The following is a 13735-nucleotide window of genomic DNA, read 5'->3' as shown; positions in this document are numbered from 1 at the left end:
AAAAAAAAAATATCGAGATGCGAAATTTTTACTTTATACTAAATGATGCTAAATTTAGAAACAGAGTAAATAAAATAATATAGCAATTGTATAAATAAAATTATTTTATAAATAAAATTTATAAAAAAATAGATATAAAATATAAATAAAAAATAAAATAACATTTTAAATTTATCTCAAATTATTTTCGTTTGATCCATTTATTAAAGATTAATATAAACATAGATAAGTCGAATATCTTTTCTATTTTTCAAATCGCTCGTATAATTAATTCTGAACTTGGACGAACTATTGCGGATTAAGCGAGTTTTTATCGTTCCTCGATTCGTTATAGCGTAATCAAGACCAACGCTTTATATATTTGAATGAATGAATTATCGGACGATGATGTGTCGACATAACTGCGAAACATAACTGACGTAATGGTGATGATGTTCACGTGCGTCCGTGATATTTCCACGAGTTGTCTTTAACGTTGCATTCTAATAGTGAAACAGAATCCAAAAATAGCAATGGCAACGACAGCCAAGCAAATATCTTTTAATAACTTTTATTCTCTTTGGTAACCTTCGTTGAATAGCCCCCATCATACAACAGTATTCTCGGATAATAATTATCTATTGTAATTTGCGGTGGTGCAAAATAATTAAAATAATAGAAAATAATCAATAGATTTGCAAAAGAAGATTTGTTACTCTTTAATTTATTATACGCGCCTTCGTTACGATTCTAGTATACGGCTTTATGCATTATAACTCCAAGTATCGCGAATTCTGCTCCATCGCTAACACATAAGTCATTAGTGAAGGATATTGTTTTACGGTCTTTTAGCCTGTAATAATCGTGCCAAATGCGCTGCTAATTTACATACATCAAGTTGAATAAAAATTAAGCTTTAAATAATCAAACAATAGCTTTCCCATTAAATTAAATAAAATTATCGCTTGAATTTTTTAATCCTAGAATCGTTTTTTTTCTCTTCTAGTTTCTTTTCCTTCACAGAAAATAAAGTTTTCAAAATTTACGCCTCAAATAAATAAGCAGTGCTAAAGATTAATAAAAGCCACGTACTTGAACATGAGTAAAACAGCTAATCATGCGATTATTTATCTTATCCGCAGCGAGAGCAGCATGTTCGTGTCCAAGCGCAGACTCATATTGAAGACTTGTGGTACCACTACACCGCTGCAGTGTCTAGAGCCTCTTTTGGAGCTCGTCGAAGAGTACACAGGTTTCGACGATGTCGAGGTAAAGGATATCTCTGGGCGAAGTATATCTCAACGAGAGCACGCTCGTGGTTTGAATTTATCCGTTCTCCAACTGTGAACACACATAAATACCACGAAATTACGAGAAAAGTTCAAGGAAATTAGGTGGATATTAGAGACGAAAAAAAATCAGATCTGATTTTATCAATATTTCCCATTGGAAAAAAATTTTGTTATAGATAAGCAAAGAGAGAGAGAGAGAGAGAGAGAGAGAGAGATTCTAAGGTCTCTAAGATCGTTGTAGGCATGCGGTGTCTATTAAACTCGACTCTGATCATAAAGGAGATCAACTCCTTCCTCTCCTCGTTTCAGGAGTGCTTAGCTATATAACTTGACCTAGTGCGCGCGGATAAGAAACGCGCACTATACGTGGTCCCTCCGCCACGCGAAACGCGTCTCTCTGCCGCCTCCTGGTTTATTGATCTCTCCGCGATATACGCCTTTACTCGAAATGCGCGTTTCCCCTCACGCTATCTGTCGCTCGCGCTGCGAATAAGCAGTCGGACGAGTAGAGATCTTTTTCTTTGTGGCTTCGTCGAGAATTTTGGCATTTTGCGATTCTCTCTCTCAGTGGGAGAAAAAGGAAAATCTTTTTATACGTCAAGTATAATATTTCTTTTCTTATCGAAGCACAAGTAATCTTTTTTTTTTTACAAACCACGCTGCTTCTCGTTTTTGAATTTTGTTGATCATCGCTTCATTTTTTGCTAAATATCGTCATTAATCGCGTTTTTTTTGCGCTTGTTGCAGAATGTTTTTTATTCCCGAAAGAATTACAAGAAGCCGGAGCTCCAGATGTCTCCGCACCAGACGTTCGAGGAGGAAGTTGCTCTCCTGGATTCCCTTTTCCCTGGTAATCATCGTACATGATTTGATTATATATGATTACAAGTTTTTTAAGTTTCATATCATTTCGTTTTAATTGAAATCGAAAACTTTGAAAGATTTGAGAATCGAGAAATTTTAATTCTTGGTCCTTACATTATTTATTCATATTTTAGACGGTGAGGCTTATTGTATGGGCTCGCCCGAGACGGATTGTTGGTATCTCTACACTCTGATCCGCGACAAGCAGGATCCGCCAGAACCTGATCAGACCCTGGAGATACTCATGACCGAGCTGGATGCGGACGTGATGTCAATCTTCACTAGAGATGTTTGCTCGTCCGCTGACGAGGCGACAGTGAAGTCGGGGATCGACAAACTTATTCCCAACATGATTATAGACGACTTTTTGTTCGAGCCATGCGGATACTCTATGAACGGCGTGTCTAAAAATGTAAGTGAAGCTTAAAAATAAATATATGTAAGATCTGTTTTATATAGTATTTCTTGTTCTTCCGATTCAAGCTTCTGATTCTTCATTGCATTACATATATTTATTGTGAATTAAAAAAAGGCTCTTTTTGAAAGAATCTTCATTCTATAAATCTACTTCATATTCAATACGAATTGTGACATATAGAGCAAGAAAAGATTTATGCAATCTAACGATTTTACAAGGGATGCAAGAGCTTTAATTTTTAATGTCCATTACGATATGTTAAAATACTAATGTTTTTGACCTCTCTTCAGGGTAGCTACATGACGATCCACATCACGCCAGAACCCGAATTCTCATATGTGTCATTTGAGTGCAATGTCTCCGAGGCGTCGTACGACGAAATAATCCGTCGCGTGCTAAACACTTTCAAGCCGGGAAAATTCGTCGTGACGATCTTCGCTAACAAGCAGTCAGCGGCGGCCAATTGTCCACGCGACCTCGAGGAACGATCCGATTATCTGAACCGTTCCGGCGACTGGCTGCGCACCGCCGTGCAGTATTGTCGCTTCCCGAATTACGATTTGACTTGCGCCTTCTTCTCACGTTTCCCGAGCTGAGGGTTCAAGGACGCTTCATTCGTCCCGCAACCCGGGACCAATGAAGCGTGCACAATCTCCGTTCCTCTCTGCCTCGCTCCTCGTGATCCTCGTGACTGCGACAGCGCGGCAACGACGATCCCGAAGAGCGAAGGCAAAGAGTATTCCCCTTCCTTGCAGGCTTCTCCGGATCGTAACATTTCCGAAATGATCCCGAGAAGTGGAAATAGCATAGACGCGGTTCGATCGGCATCTTTACCCCATTTAACGACGACAGCAACCACGACGACGACGACGACGATGATAATGAAGACACCGCGATCCAAGGTATATCGTAAAACGTCCCTCAGGAGCCCGTCTCTCAACTGCGACATTGGCGGTGGCAGCATTCTCGAGAAGAAAGGCATCGTTCGATACGTAAGTGCCGCCGCTCAGGAAAAGAAACAGAAGAGAAGAAGTCTCGCAGAGAAAGAGACGGACGTGAGGAGCGAGAACAAGTGGAATCTTGAGAACATCCATATTACGTGCAATCCGCTGTCGACTCCGTATCCGTACTCTACGCCAACAACCACGACGACGACTACCACCACTACTACTACTATTTCTAGCAAGACGACGATGGAGAATGATGAGGAGCCGAAGAGCCGCAGCTGCGGCAGCTTTCTACCGATACTCGCCCTGATCCCGCATTCGGTCATCAGTTTCCAGTATCTCAGCCCGAAAATGAAGTTTTCGTGGTGGCGGAATAAGATCTCGTGAAGGCACGCGTAGACGCTCACCGTCGTCGCCGCCGACGTTGCGCGTCGCGACACCACTTCGACCTGTTTTATGAAGAGACACGTTTCTCTTACCTCGTAGCGAGCTCTCTTTCTCTCTGTTTCTTTGCTTATATCTCTCTATCTCTATTTCTATATCACTTCGGGCCAGTCTTCATCAATTAGAGAAATCCCGAGGAAGGAATCATCTCGCAAATCCATCTATATTGACATTCGCGTGCATGCGTATTAGTTGTAACTTTCCGAGGGTCCTACTGTGAAAAAACAAAAAAATATATGCCACGGTAATCTTAACGCATTTTTGAAACGCGTGGCGTCTTTAAATAGTCTCCTGACAGGTTTTTGTTGACAAACTATCACGAGATTCGGTTCCGTGATTGTAAAGTATTTGAGACGTCAAAGTGTATAATGTATATTAAGATCTAAAGGCTTCGAGAAATTTAAAACCTGAGATTTAATTTTCTACAAGAGCGCTATACAACTTTTGTAACAATAATCTTTCAAATCTTTAAATCTTGTGAAAGAAAAAAGTACGCTGACTATATGTTTATTACATTTTTGTATAGATATTTTTGTTGACGTGTCGTATTGGATCCTCTAGTCGATCGAAGTTCCTCCCTTATACGACGCGCTTTTAAGCTACAATCTTGTACACTTTTGAGAATTCGCTTCTGGAAACGAAATTTTATTTTATGTTGATTTATATTGAATATATAGATTTAAATATAAGATTTAAGTTATCGTATCAGCGCTCGCGTTTCTTTTCTTCTCTCTATCAGAGATATAAAAATATTCCAAGATTCTAGAATATCTATAAGTGGCGCAAAAAAATTAAGAATTTAAAGATCGTAGAACCTAAGAATCCACAGTTCCTAGAATCTAACACCTAACGATCCAAAGACCCTAGAATCTAAGATCCTAGAACGTAAGGATTCAGAGATCTTAAAACTTAAGAAGACACTTCAACACATCGTAGAGTGTAAGGATCCAAACTATTTTGCAGAATGCGAGATTCAAAGTAAAATCGAGCATTCGAAGATTCTAGAATGTAAGGATTCGAAAAAAAGGAGATATAAAATCTAAGCATTTAACGATCGAATATAATATAAATCTGATTTTTCTTCGGCAAAAATATAAGACGAACGTTGTTATTAATCTTTTAATTTTCGAGACATGTACTCGAAAGTATAAAAGATAGAGAGATTTTAAAATATGAGATTAAAAAATGAGATTTTTTAAGTATACAGTGGAGAGACAAGGAAATTTTTTAGTATCTTGATCAATCCTCGAATTCAATTTTCTGTTAAAGCAAAGGAATTTATCGAGATACTTGAGAGATCAGATTTTGTCGTTTACTTTGTGTAAGATCGTTACATGCGATTATTAATATCGCATTGTAGAGAACGCAAGGAGAGAGCAATGATCGGTCTCATCGATCTTCCTTGGATCATGTTTAGAAACAGTATTACATCGATAAACCTATCGATGTAATGCATACCATGACTGTATCAATATAGCAATTGTACGTCGCAGAATATAAAATCGATTTAACAATTATTAGTTGTTGACGGATGTCGTGATATGGAAAATAGCATCAGGTTTTCTTTTTTTTTTTTAGCATTTTTTGTTCCTACTTTATAATATATGTTCCGTTAATTATTATAGTGATTATCCTTATTTATGAATTATGAGAAGAGATTGCGAGTCGCGCACACGCACGTACTTGTTTACTCGCTCGAGAGTAATTTTAATGATAGCTCTCGCGATTGAGTTACTTCGATTGTTATAATTTATATTGGGATTAGCAATCTGATGTTTGTTTCACGCTGCTGTTTTTTGTTCGTTAAATCGGTGATCTTGTTTTCTTTTTTTTCATACGAAATCGTACACAGGAATATATTGCACTTGCTACAATGGAATTGTCAAAGTTGTCATTTAATTCGGTCTCTTGTGTATGTTTTTTTCCGATTTTAATAAATCATTTTCATAAACGCATGCCATTGTCTTTTATTTTATCGAATTTTCTTCTCCTGTCTTTACTCTTATAAGATCTCATCACGATATCGCCTCAATGAGAAAAATCTCCTTCTTTTTCGTTTTTATCTTAATTTATCTGAGTAAATAAATATATAAATTTATGTAAAACATCATTATAATATCTTTTGAATAGTCAGATTTCTCGATTTACCTCGCACGACTGACTTGAATTATGACGTTAAAATTAAGAAAAAAAATTCATATTTCTCGCTTTTGACATCATAATTCAATATAACGTCAATGAAGGACCAGATATCTAAAGATTGATTTCACACTAATGTCACAATTTTCATTATATATCATAATCTTTTCTATTATTTTTTGTTTTACTTTTTTTCATTGTCTTTTTTTATAATATTAATGTTATATTAATAGTAATTTTCATTCTCTATTTCATATATTGTCATCGGAGCCGTTACTAGGCAGTATGCAATATACGCTCCAGCGTAGGGCGCAAAATTTTAATAGGTGCCAATAATTTTTGAAGTTTTCAAAAGCATGTGAAAATTGACCGAAAATTGGTCTGCGATGACCGCCTTTACCCGGTTAACCGGATATAAGATTTAATTTTAACAACTTCGATTACAAAGATATTAAAGAAATATTCGCAAAGTAATTAACCCATTCCGTTTCCTTGTTTGAAGTAAAATAATTCCAAATTGCTCCTCCTGATATTTAATATTTTATTCCCATTCCTAATATTTCCTCTATTGTGCGCAGGGCCTAAGACCAGAAAATATCATTTTTACATTACTTTTATCTTTTTACAAAACGTATTATTAAGAAAAAAGATATAAAATATATTAACCCTCGACAATATTAAAATAAATACAAAAATAAAAAATATATATAAAAATTCAAAAATATAAAAAATAAAAAAAAATATATAAAAAAGTAAAAGAAGCAGGAATTTTTTTAGACTATTTTTTATTTGCCTTTGCAGCTTCGCGCTGGGGTGCACGAGCGAATTACAGTGTAGAGACATCTAAGACAGTCGTAACGGCACCGATTGTCATTAATCATTAAATCTATATTTCCACGAGTTCTATTAAATATAAATAAATAAGATCAATCGCGCGTGGTGTACGATAAGCGCGGTTAAAGAGAGAGTACAAATAATAAATCGATATAAAAGATTTAATTGATAGCAAAATGTCAACACGATAGAAAAAGAATATTACTATAATACTCCGTGGAGTGCTTTCTGAAGCATTATTATTCGTTGCTAGATAGATCACTGTTGCATGCTAAAGTAAATGAATTTGTGTAAAATATATCTATGAAATAAAGATTATATTTAGTCAAAATGAAAGTGTCATATAAATTTATTAGCCGTCGTTTTTTTCAACGTAAATTGACATTGTGATTCTTTTTGTTCAAAGTTTTGAAATTTTGAACCATTCAATCTTTTTTTTTTTTAAGAAATAATAATTTAAAAAAATGTTTTATGTATATTAGTTTGGTTTCTTTATATTTTTTATTTTTTTTCTCGATACCCTTAAAATTGTATGTATGATAAACAAATTATAGAAATATACTTGTTGGGAGGAAGAGGAAGTATTTTTTATTTTTAAAAAGCCATCGTTAGATCGTGGCATTCAATTCAGTGTGCTCGCGTTGACTGAAACGCACACGCGCTCCACCGAATACAGCGTTGAATCTGGATCGAAAGCCGTGCTGGATGTTCCGCTGTGCCATTTCCGCGCACTCCTTCGCTATCGCAGATTCATCCCCCTCGAACTCGTTTTGGATCCTGTCCAGAGCTGTGATATGAAAAGCGAGCTTAGCTTTCCATTTCAAAATGTTTTCAAGATTCATCATAATGTAAGAGGAAGTATATTTTTCTTTTTCATATTTAACTTAGAATTGGATTAAAATTTAAATATTTATTCATTCTATATGTCTTCCTCTTTCTTTTCTCTTGATTAATTAAATTTCATACCGAGTCTTCGTATAATTATTCTCAATCTTCGTAACGGAAATCATGTTACCTTTTTGCAGATCCATCTCGTCCATTTCTGTGTTGCTGATCTTTGAAAGCTTGTTCCTGAAACTCTTGGTGATTTTTTTGCGAATGTAATCTGCCTCGATCTCCTGCTTCGTTCTGGGCACGCGAAAGCGAATGCAACAGCACAATCCTACGATGATGCTCAGCAAAACGGAGAGAATAATGCCGGCGAGCTGCCAGACACGAAATCCTGGAAACGCCTCATTCTCCAGCCATTGTGGCACTGCATCTTCCACATAATCCTCTACCTTTGTAGAAGCTTCGTTCGACAAGCAGGGAGACACGGACGAGGTGCCCGAGAACGGTAAAGTATTGGGTAACGTTGTCTCTTCCATTGTGCTATATAACAAGCGTTTCCGAATCCAAGATCCAAAGATAATAAGTTCAGATCTAAATGTTCCCTCTAATATATCCGAAATTTCGTATTCTAATCGAAAAGTACGACTTAAAAATTTGTAATCTGTAATTTTATTTAATTATATGAAAAACATTAATTATTTTGTCGACTGGATTGTCAAGCACGCGTCGATGCATATTCACTCTCAACAGGACAACCTCTGACTGAGGAAAAAATTCATGGCAGTGTCAGAAGACTGAGGGTGTGTCTGCTTAATTGAACGATATGTTCCGACACTCCCTATTTTACGCCGCTTACTGATTATAGATCAATACTTATAGATGTAAAAGTACGTTGTGTAGATTGTTAATGTCGTTTTATTATCTTTCACAATAATCGAATGTATAGTCATTAAGTAGACGATAAAAGTAGTATCGAAAAAAAAATTATCGCGCTATTTAACAATAATTTTGTTCGTTCGACGATCGAGCTGGAACGTGCAAAATGTGAAAAGTAAAATTGTTAATTGCCATTTTTTTCTTACTGATTTTCTTAGTTTAGTAACTTTTGACGACTTAAATAATGTTGCCCCAAAATTTCATGATGAGTAAATCACAGATTCAACAGATTGAAAATTTAAACGTATTTTTTTTTCTGTCTTTTTAAAGATATCTCACGATTTCATTTTGAAGAATCTCACTGTAACACTAATCTGCATTCAATGTATTCGTTCACAAAGTGCCAAATGTAGTTGAAAATGTAACATATAATAAATTGTTTCATGTAACAACCAGCTTAATATGTAATGGAATCCAAACATCTTGAAGTTTCAGTGGTATTGTATTCCAATCCTAGATCACACTGTAAAAATCGACAAAACGTTTTGCATAACGAGCAATATTCGTAATAGCATTAACTGTCAACCCACAGTACACAGATGTAACAATAGCATCTTCGAATATTCTTTCTGAGTAATTGAGGCGTCGTCGGCTTAACTAAGCCGACACGAAACTGTGATTCTCCTTTCCTTCCATATTCACTTAACGCGACGCTACGTCTTTCCTAAATATAGGGCACTGTTCGTGATACAGATTAAAACTCAAAGGTCCAAAGCACTTAACTCGCCGATACCGCGCGAATCAAGGAATGCCTTTGCGGGAAACCTTGTTTGCAGGACCTTTCCAACCGCACTCTAACTGCACACTCTAATCCTTCGTTCTCTTCCCTTAAGAAGTATCAGCACTTTCGCTCCTCCAGTACACTCATTCTTTCCTGATGAATGTTCGTCCTCTGTAAGGAATTGTAAGTTTAATGTTAAGTTTTTACATATCGTGATGAATCTTGATAGTGTAAAGATCATTATAAAGTAAGCTGAAACAAGCACAACATAAAGTAACATATATTTTTAATTTGGAATGTTATGGACTTTTATCAAATATTTTAAAATATTTTTATATAATATAATGTAAAAGATATAATAATATAAAAGATTCTAAATCATTTATATATGTAATTATGTAATTAAATAAATATGGTACAATCATATAATTGTCACATTTATGTCAATCTACTTTTACTTTATAAAGTCAAATATTTGGTTACTTACGTGATAGTCTTCTTTTCAGTGTTCTTCGATTGAGATCTCGCTCTGTTCAGCACCTTAAGGAAGTCCGTCGTCTTAGTACGCATTCTCGAATGAATATAAACCTTACTGCACTTAATATGATAGTGCAGGTAATTCCTAAACATGTGTATCAGGTCGATGGTATTGTCGCGTGCTTCTCGATTGGTGTGACGTGGAAACAACACTGCAAAGTAAAATTTTACAGAAACTGTCATGTATGCATATCAATCCTAAAATATCAGGGTAGCAAAAAGTTAGCAACAAAAATAATTAAAATTTAAGGATCTAATTATTATTTAAGAAAGATTAATCCCTCACATATAAAAAATCTTTTATTATTTAATCTTTAAAATTCTTGACATTCAAATCTATAAATTTCAAACTTTAACAATAGGTTCTGCATATTATTTTTTTACTTTTCTTTATAAAATAACGAAGAATCGCGTGCATTGCTATGATCAAATTGATGCAACTTAGTGAATGGTTGAAAAAGTAAATCAATCTTTCTTTACCGAACGTGATGTAGCCAATGCAATCTCCAACCGCTGCTTCGGAATCTTGTAGCTCCAACGGCGGCTCGCGATGGTTGAATAAAACTTGCGGAGCAGTGTGGCTTGCTCGCCTGCCTTCTTTCAATTCTTGAAGAAACAGTTTGCCAATGACCATGTCATCCTCATCCTTGAATATTGTGCTAAATACTACTGTGACCCTGTCGCTTTTGGCCTCTACATACCTTGATGAGAGTTAATAAAACAATTAATAATGATAATAATAATAATAATAAGAATCATATAAATTTCTTCAAGTTAATTAAAATTTCTTACATTGTTTCCTCGTCTCGATAATGGATGACAGCCCTTTTCTGTACTGGCCTGCCCGGAGAATCGCAATATTCTTCCTGAAAATCAAAGTACTTCTCAAAGACACTGGCAAAGCAATGTCTCTTCAACAGGGCGACTTTCCTCACTAACGCCTCCCAGTCTTCTGGTAACTTCTCTAAATCTATGAGCACCGATACATTATAACCTGTAGAAATGATAGATGGATTCAAATAATTAATCGTTAAACTCTCTAATTCTTAAGCGAAAAAGTTTGTATAAAAATTCGTAGATATCTAACCACTCTCTGGTGCAATGAGATGGGACCCGTACTCTCGTTTGAGCAACTCATCTGCGTCATATTCTTGCAACTGTTTATAAAATTTGAGCAGAATACTTATCTGCAAAAAAACATATCCATAATATAAAAGAATTGGTGAGTTAATATAAAAATACTACAAAAGATAGTAGCAGACACTGGCTTACTCTAAGCTTCGATTTGTCCCCGCTGAAATTTGAAATGTGAAACAATACTCCGTCAAAGTCCGCTATGACAACATCTGTCGACTCCTGCTTGTGTCTGCCAACAAAACACACATTGTCAAAAGAAGGTAATCGCAAGGATATTGATTTGATACAACTTCAAAAATTTCCAACAGATAAAAATTATTGGTAGCTCAAAAAGATAGGATATGAAGCTAAAATTCTGGGGCGAGATTTGAAGAAAATAAGTGGAGTAAAACGCGAAGGGACGTGATTAGGAAGACGAAAGTAATACGACTCAAAGGAGAAAGCGATCTAAATTTAGATAAATTATTCAGACATAAGAACTTCCCGCGGAGAGATAAATAACGGCGGCAAAATTGCGACGGACACCGCCCCGGCGCCACATTTTCCGGAACGAGGTTATGAGGAGATAAGACGGGCCCTTAAGGATCTTTAACGGGGGCGAGAAAAAGAAGATCGCGCGCACGCGAGGTCCTCACCCTGACAAGGCATTCTTGATTTTGTTCGTCAACGTTTCCTCGAGTATCCTGTTGTGTATCTCCAGCAGGATCATGATTGCTACGCCTGGCAGGAAGAGTCGCGTCCGATACGTTGCGATAACGATAATCCGGGGCACCGTGGTCAGATCGCGACAGATTTGTCATCCGCACTGACTAATGCCCGCCCGATCGCTCGTCCTCTGTCGATAAATGAGACCGACGACTGTCACTTGACCTGCTGTCGATAAAACAGATTCCAATTTCTCGAAAATAAATATTCTGTCGCGTATATTATTGGAAAGAAATCCGAACGTGTGATTCTCAATAAAATACTTCGTCTCTTTCTCTCGATATTTATTTACTCGCGAAATTACGAAAATACTGGCAAAAGGCGAAGAAGCGCGAAGGATTACTCTAACACTTCACGTCACTTATTCCGATTCACTGCGTGCAGTCCGATTCCGCGAAATTCCTTGTATCACGATTTAAATATAACACTCTCGATGTAACGTTATAAACTACGTGAGTAATAGGTTTGTGTATAAAAATAATTTTGTCACTAATATCCGTTTGCCTAAAATAGATTAATCGGTGTGTTACGGGAGTCTCTATCAAATTCTAATTCTCGCGGTAATTAAAACGATATAAAACGAGAAAATATCTTGAAGTATGCAAGGTAAGGCAGGAGAGAGAGAGAGAGAGAGGGGGATACACGAGCGAGTCCACTTGCCGTCCTATACACATTCCTCAAGACATCGTCTCACTTTTAATATCGTCTCGACTGTCGCGAGGATCGGATCTTCAAACGCAAAAAAATCTATCATATATATGTGTTATCGAAAGTGCCGAATTTAATACGCAATGCAAGGAGTAATGAATAAATAGTATAATAGTAGAATAATAATACTGTCTCGATTATGGAGAGTGATAGATCGAACTTTTTGCGATTCTCACTTGCGTTATATACGAAACACACGATTTCTAATATTATCGAAAATGGCAATTCAATCACTGTCTGAATATAACGTATTCGTTTCGGTAAGTGAATAAATTATTCGACGATATATATTTATATAATATTTAATATATGTCCCGTTTATATTTATATTTAATATCATATGTTAAAATAAAAGTGCGTTCTGTCATTCGTCGCTATGAAAGTTTCGTTCGAAAGTTTCGTTTTGACGAAATATTTCTTTGCTTTAATTAATTCAAACTTCTCTCGGATTCGAAACTTTCGTTAGCGTCTAATGAAGCGCACCCAACGTCACGTTTAGTCAAAAATTACCGCTTAGAGTGAATCACGTGTCAAAGTTGGCACCAGTGAGCGAGAGCCATATTTAATTCGCGTGACGCAAGGAATTTCGAAATCGGACCGTGGCGTTTTAACGTAATATATTTTAACGTTCTTCGTCCATAACGTAATTGTGCGCGGTTATTTGTGACATCAGGATGCGCTTGTGCTGGAGATATTCCGGATAGATCGAGCATCGTAAGTATATATCGAAAGAACGAATCGATTAATTGGAAAAAATAGTGATTAACACTGTAATTATATTATGGTTATTAATTATATCATCGTATGATATTACAGTCATAAGAGCTTGTCTTATCGAGTCCGACTCGCAATTTCAGGTTAATTGAGACTAAATATTGTCTGTAATTAATCACGTAGTATCTACCGATCGATCTCGTCGTTATTATATAATAACTATTATTACTTAAATACTGTATATCGGGTCTCGATGATGTTCGATAATTCCATCATGTGATTTTCGCGCGACGTTAGTTCGAAGCATTATATGTATAAAACGTAGTAAAATTTATTGAGAAATTCAATTTTCGAGAATAAATATTGCCAGCAGGTAAGCGTGTAATATTGGAAGTATCGAGAAAAATATCAGGCGACATTGTATTATGCGTAAATATACTATTTTAATATCGATAGTTTCACAATTTCATCACGTGAACTCCGCGCAATTGTAGTTCAAAACATTAAATGATATAATATCGGGAATGCC

The 13735-nt window shown here is 36.0% G+C and overlaps 4 protein-coding genes across 5 annotated transcripts in view; 2 read left to right on the top strand and 2 right to left on the bottom strand.

The window, feature by feature from the left end:
- Positions 1-3176, top strand: part of LOC115241430 (S-adenosylmethionine decarboxylase proenzyme) — an 8928-nt gene extending 5752 nt beyond the window's left edge. For both annotated transcript variants that reach the window (XM_029817193.1, XM_029817197.1), the window contains exons 3-6: positions 1122-1248; positions 2019-2121; positions 2270-2547; positions 2844-3176. In XM_029817193.1, the coding sequence (XP_029673053.1) occupies positions 1122-1248; positions 2019-2121; positions 2270-2547; positions 2844-3149 (814 nt within the window). In that variant the 3' untranslated portion in view covers positions 3150-3176. The remainder of the gene's footprint in view (positions 1-1121; positions 1249-2018; positions 2122-2269; positions 2548-2843) is intronic.
- On the top strand, positions 3150-5899 carry LOC115241997 (the record flags this gene model as incomplete). The annotated part of the gene is made up of 1 exon (XM_029817998.1): positions 3150-5899. A coding segment is annotated over one exon (738 nt), but the record flags the coding sequence as incomplete, so codon positions are not given.
- A 954-nt stretch (positions 5900-6853) lies between these two features.
- LOC115241496 (transmembrane inner ear expressed protein) lies at positions 6854-8448 on the bottom strand. The gene is made up of 2 exons (XM_029817260.1): positions 7933-8448; positions 6854-7704 (listed from the first exon to the last, which is right to left on the bottom strand). The coding sequence occupies exons 1-2, from the start codon at positions 8282-8284 to the stop codon at positions 7526-7528; spliced, it is 531 nt and encodes a 176-aa protein (XP_029673120.1). The 5' UTR covers positions 8285-8448; the 3' UTR covers positions 6854-7525.
- Positions 8449-8648: 200 nt separating this feature from the next.
- On the bottom strand, positions 8649-11923 carry LOC115241450 (probable actin-related protein 2/3 complex subunit 2). The gene is made up of 7 exons (XM_029817220.1): positions 11715-11923; positions 11215-11308; positions 11030-11129; positions 10735-10936; positions 10423-10643; positions 9893-10094; positions 8649-9576 (listed from the first exon to the last, which is right to left on the bottom strand). The coding sequence occupies exons 1-7, from the start codon at positions 11786-11788 to the stop codon at positions 9549-9551; spliced, it is 921 nt and encodes a 306-aa protein (XP_029673080.1). The 5' UTR covers positions 11789-11923; the 3' UTR covers positions 8649-9548.
- Positions 11924-13735: the final 1812 nt, after the last annotated feature.

This window comes from Formica exsecta, unplaced genomic scaffold, assembly GCF_003651465.1.
Source record: "Formica exsecta isolate Colony F162 unplaced genomic scaffold, ASM365146v1 scaffold120, whole genome shotgun sequence".
Taxonomy (NCBI): domain Eukaryota; kingdom Metazoa; phylum Arthropoda; class Insecta; order Hymenoptera; family Formicidae; genus Formica; species Formica exsecta.
Note: the sequence above shows the minus strand (reverse complement) of the source record. Positions and strands in the feature narration are given on the sequence as shown.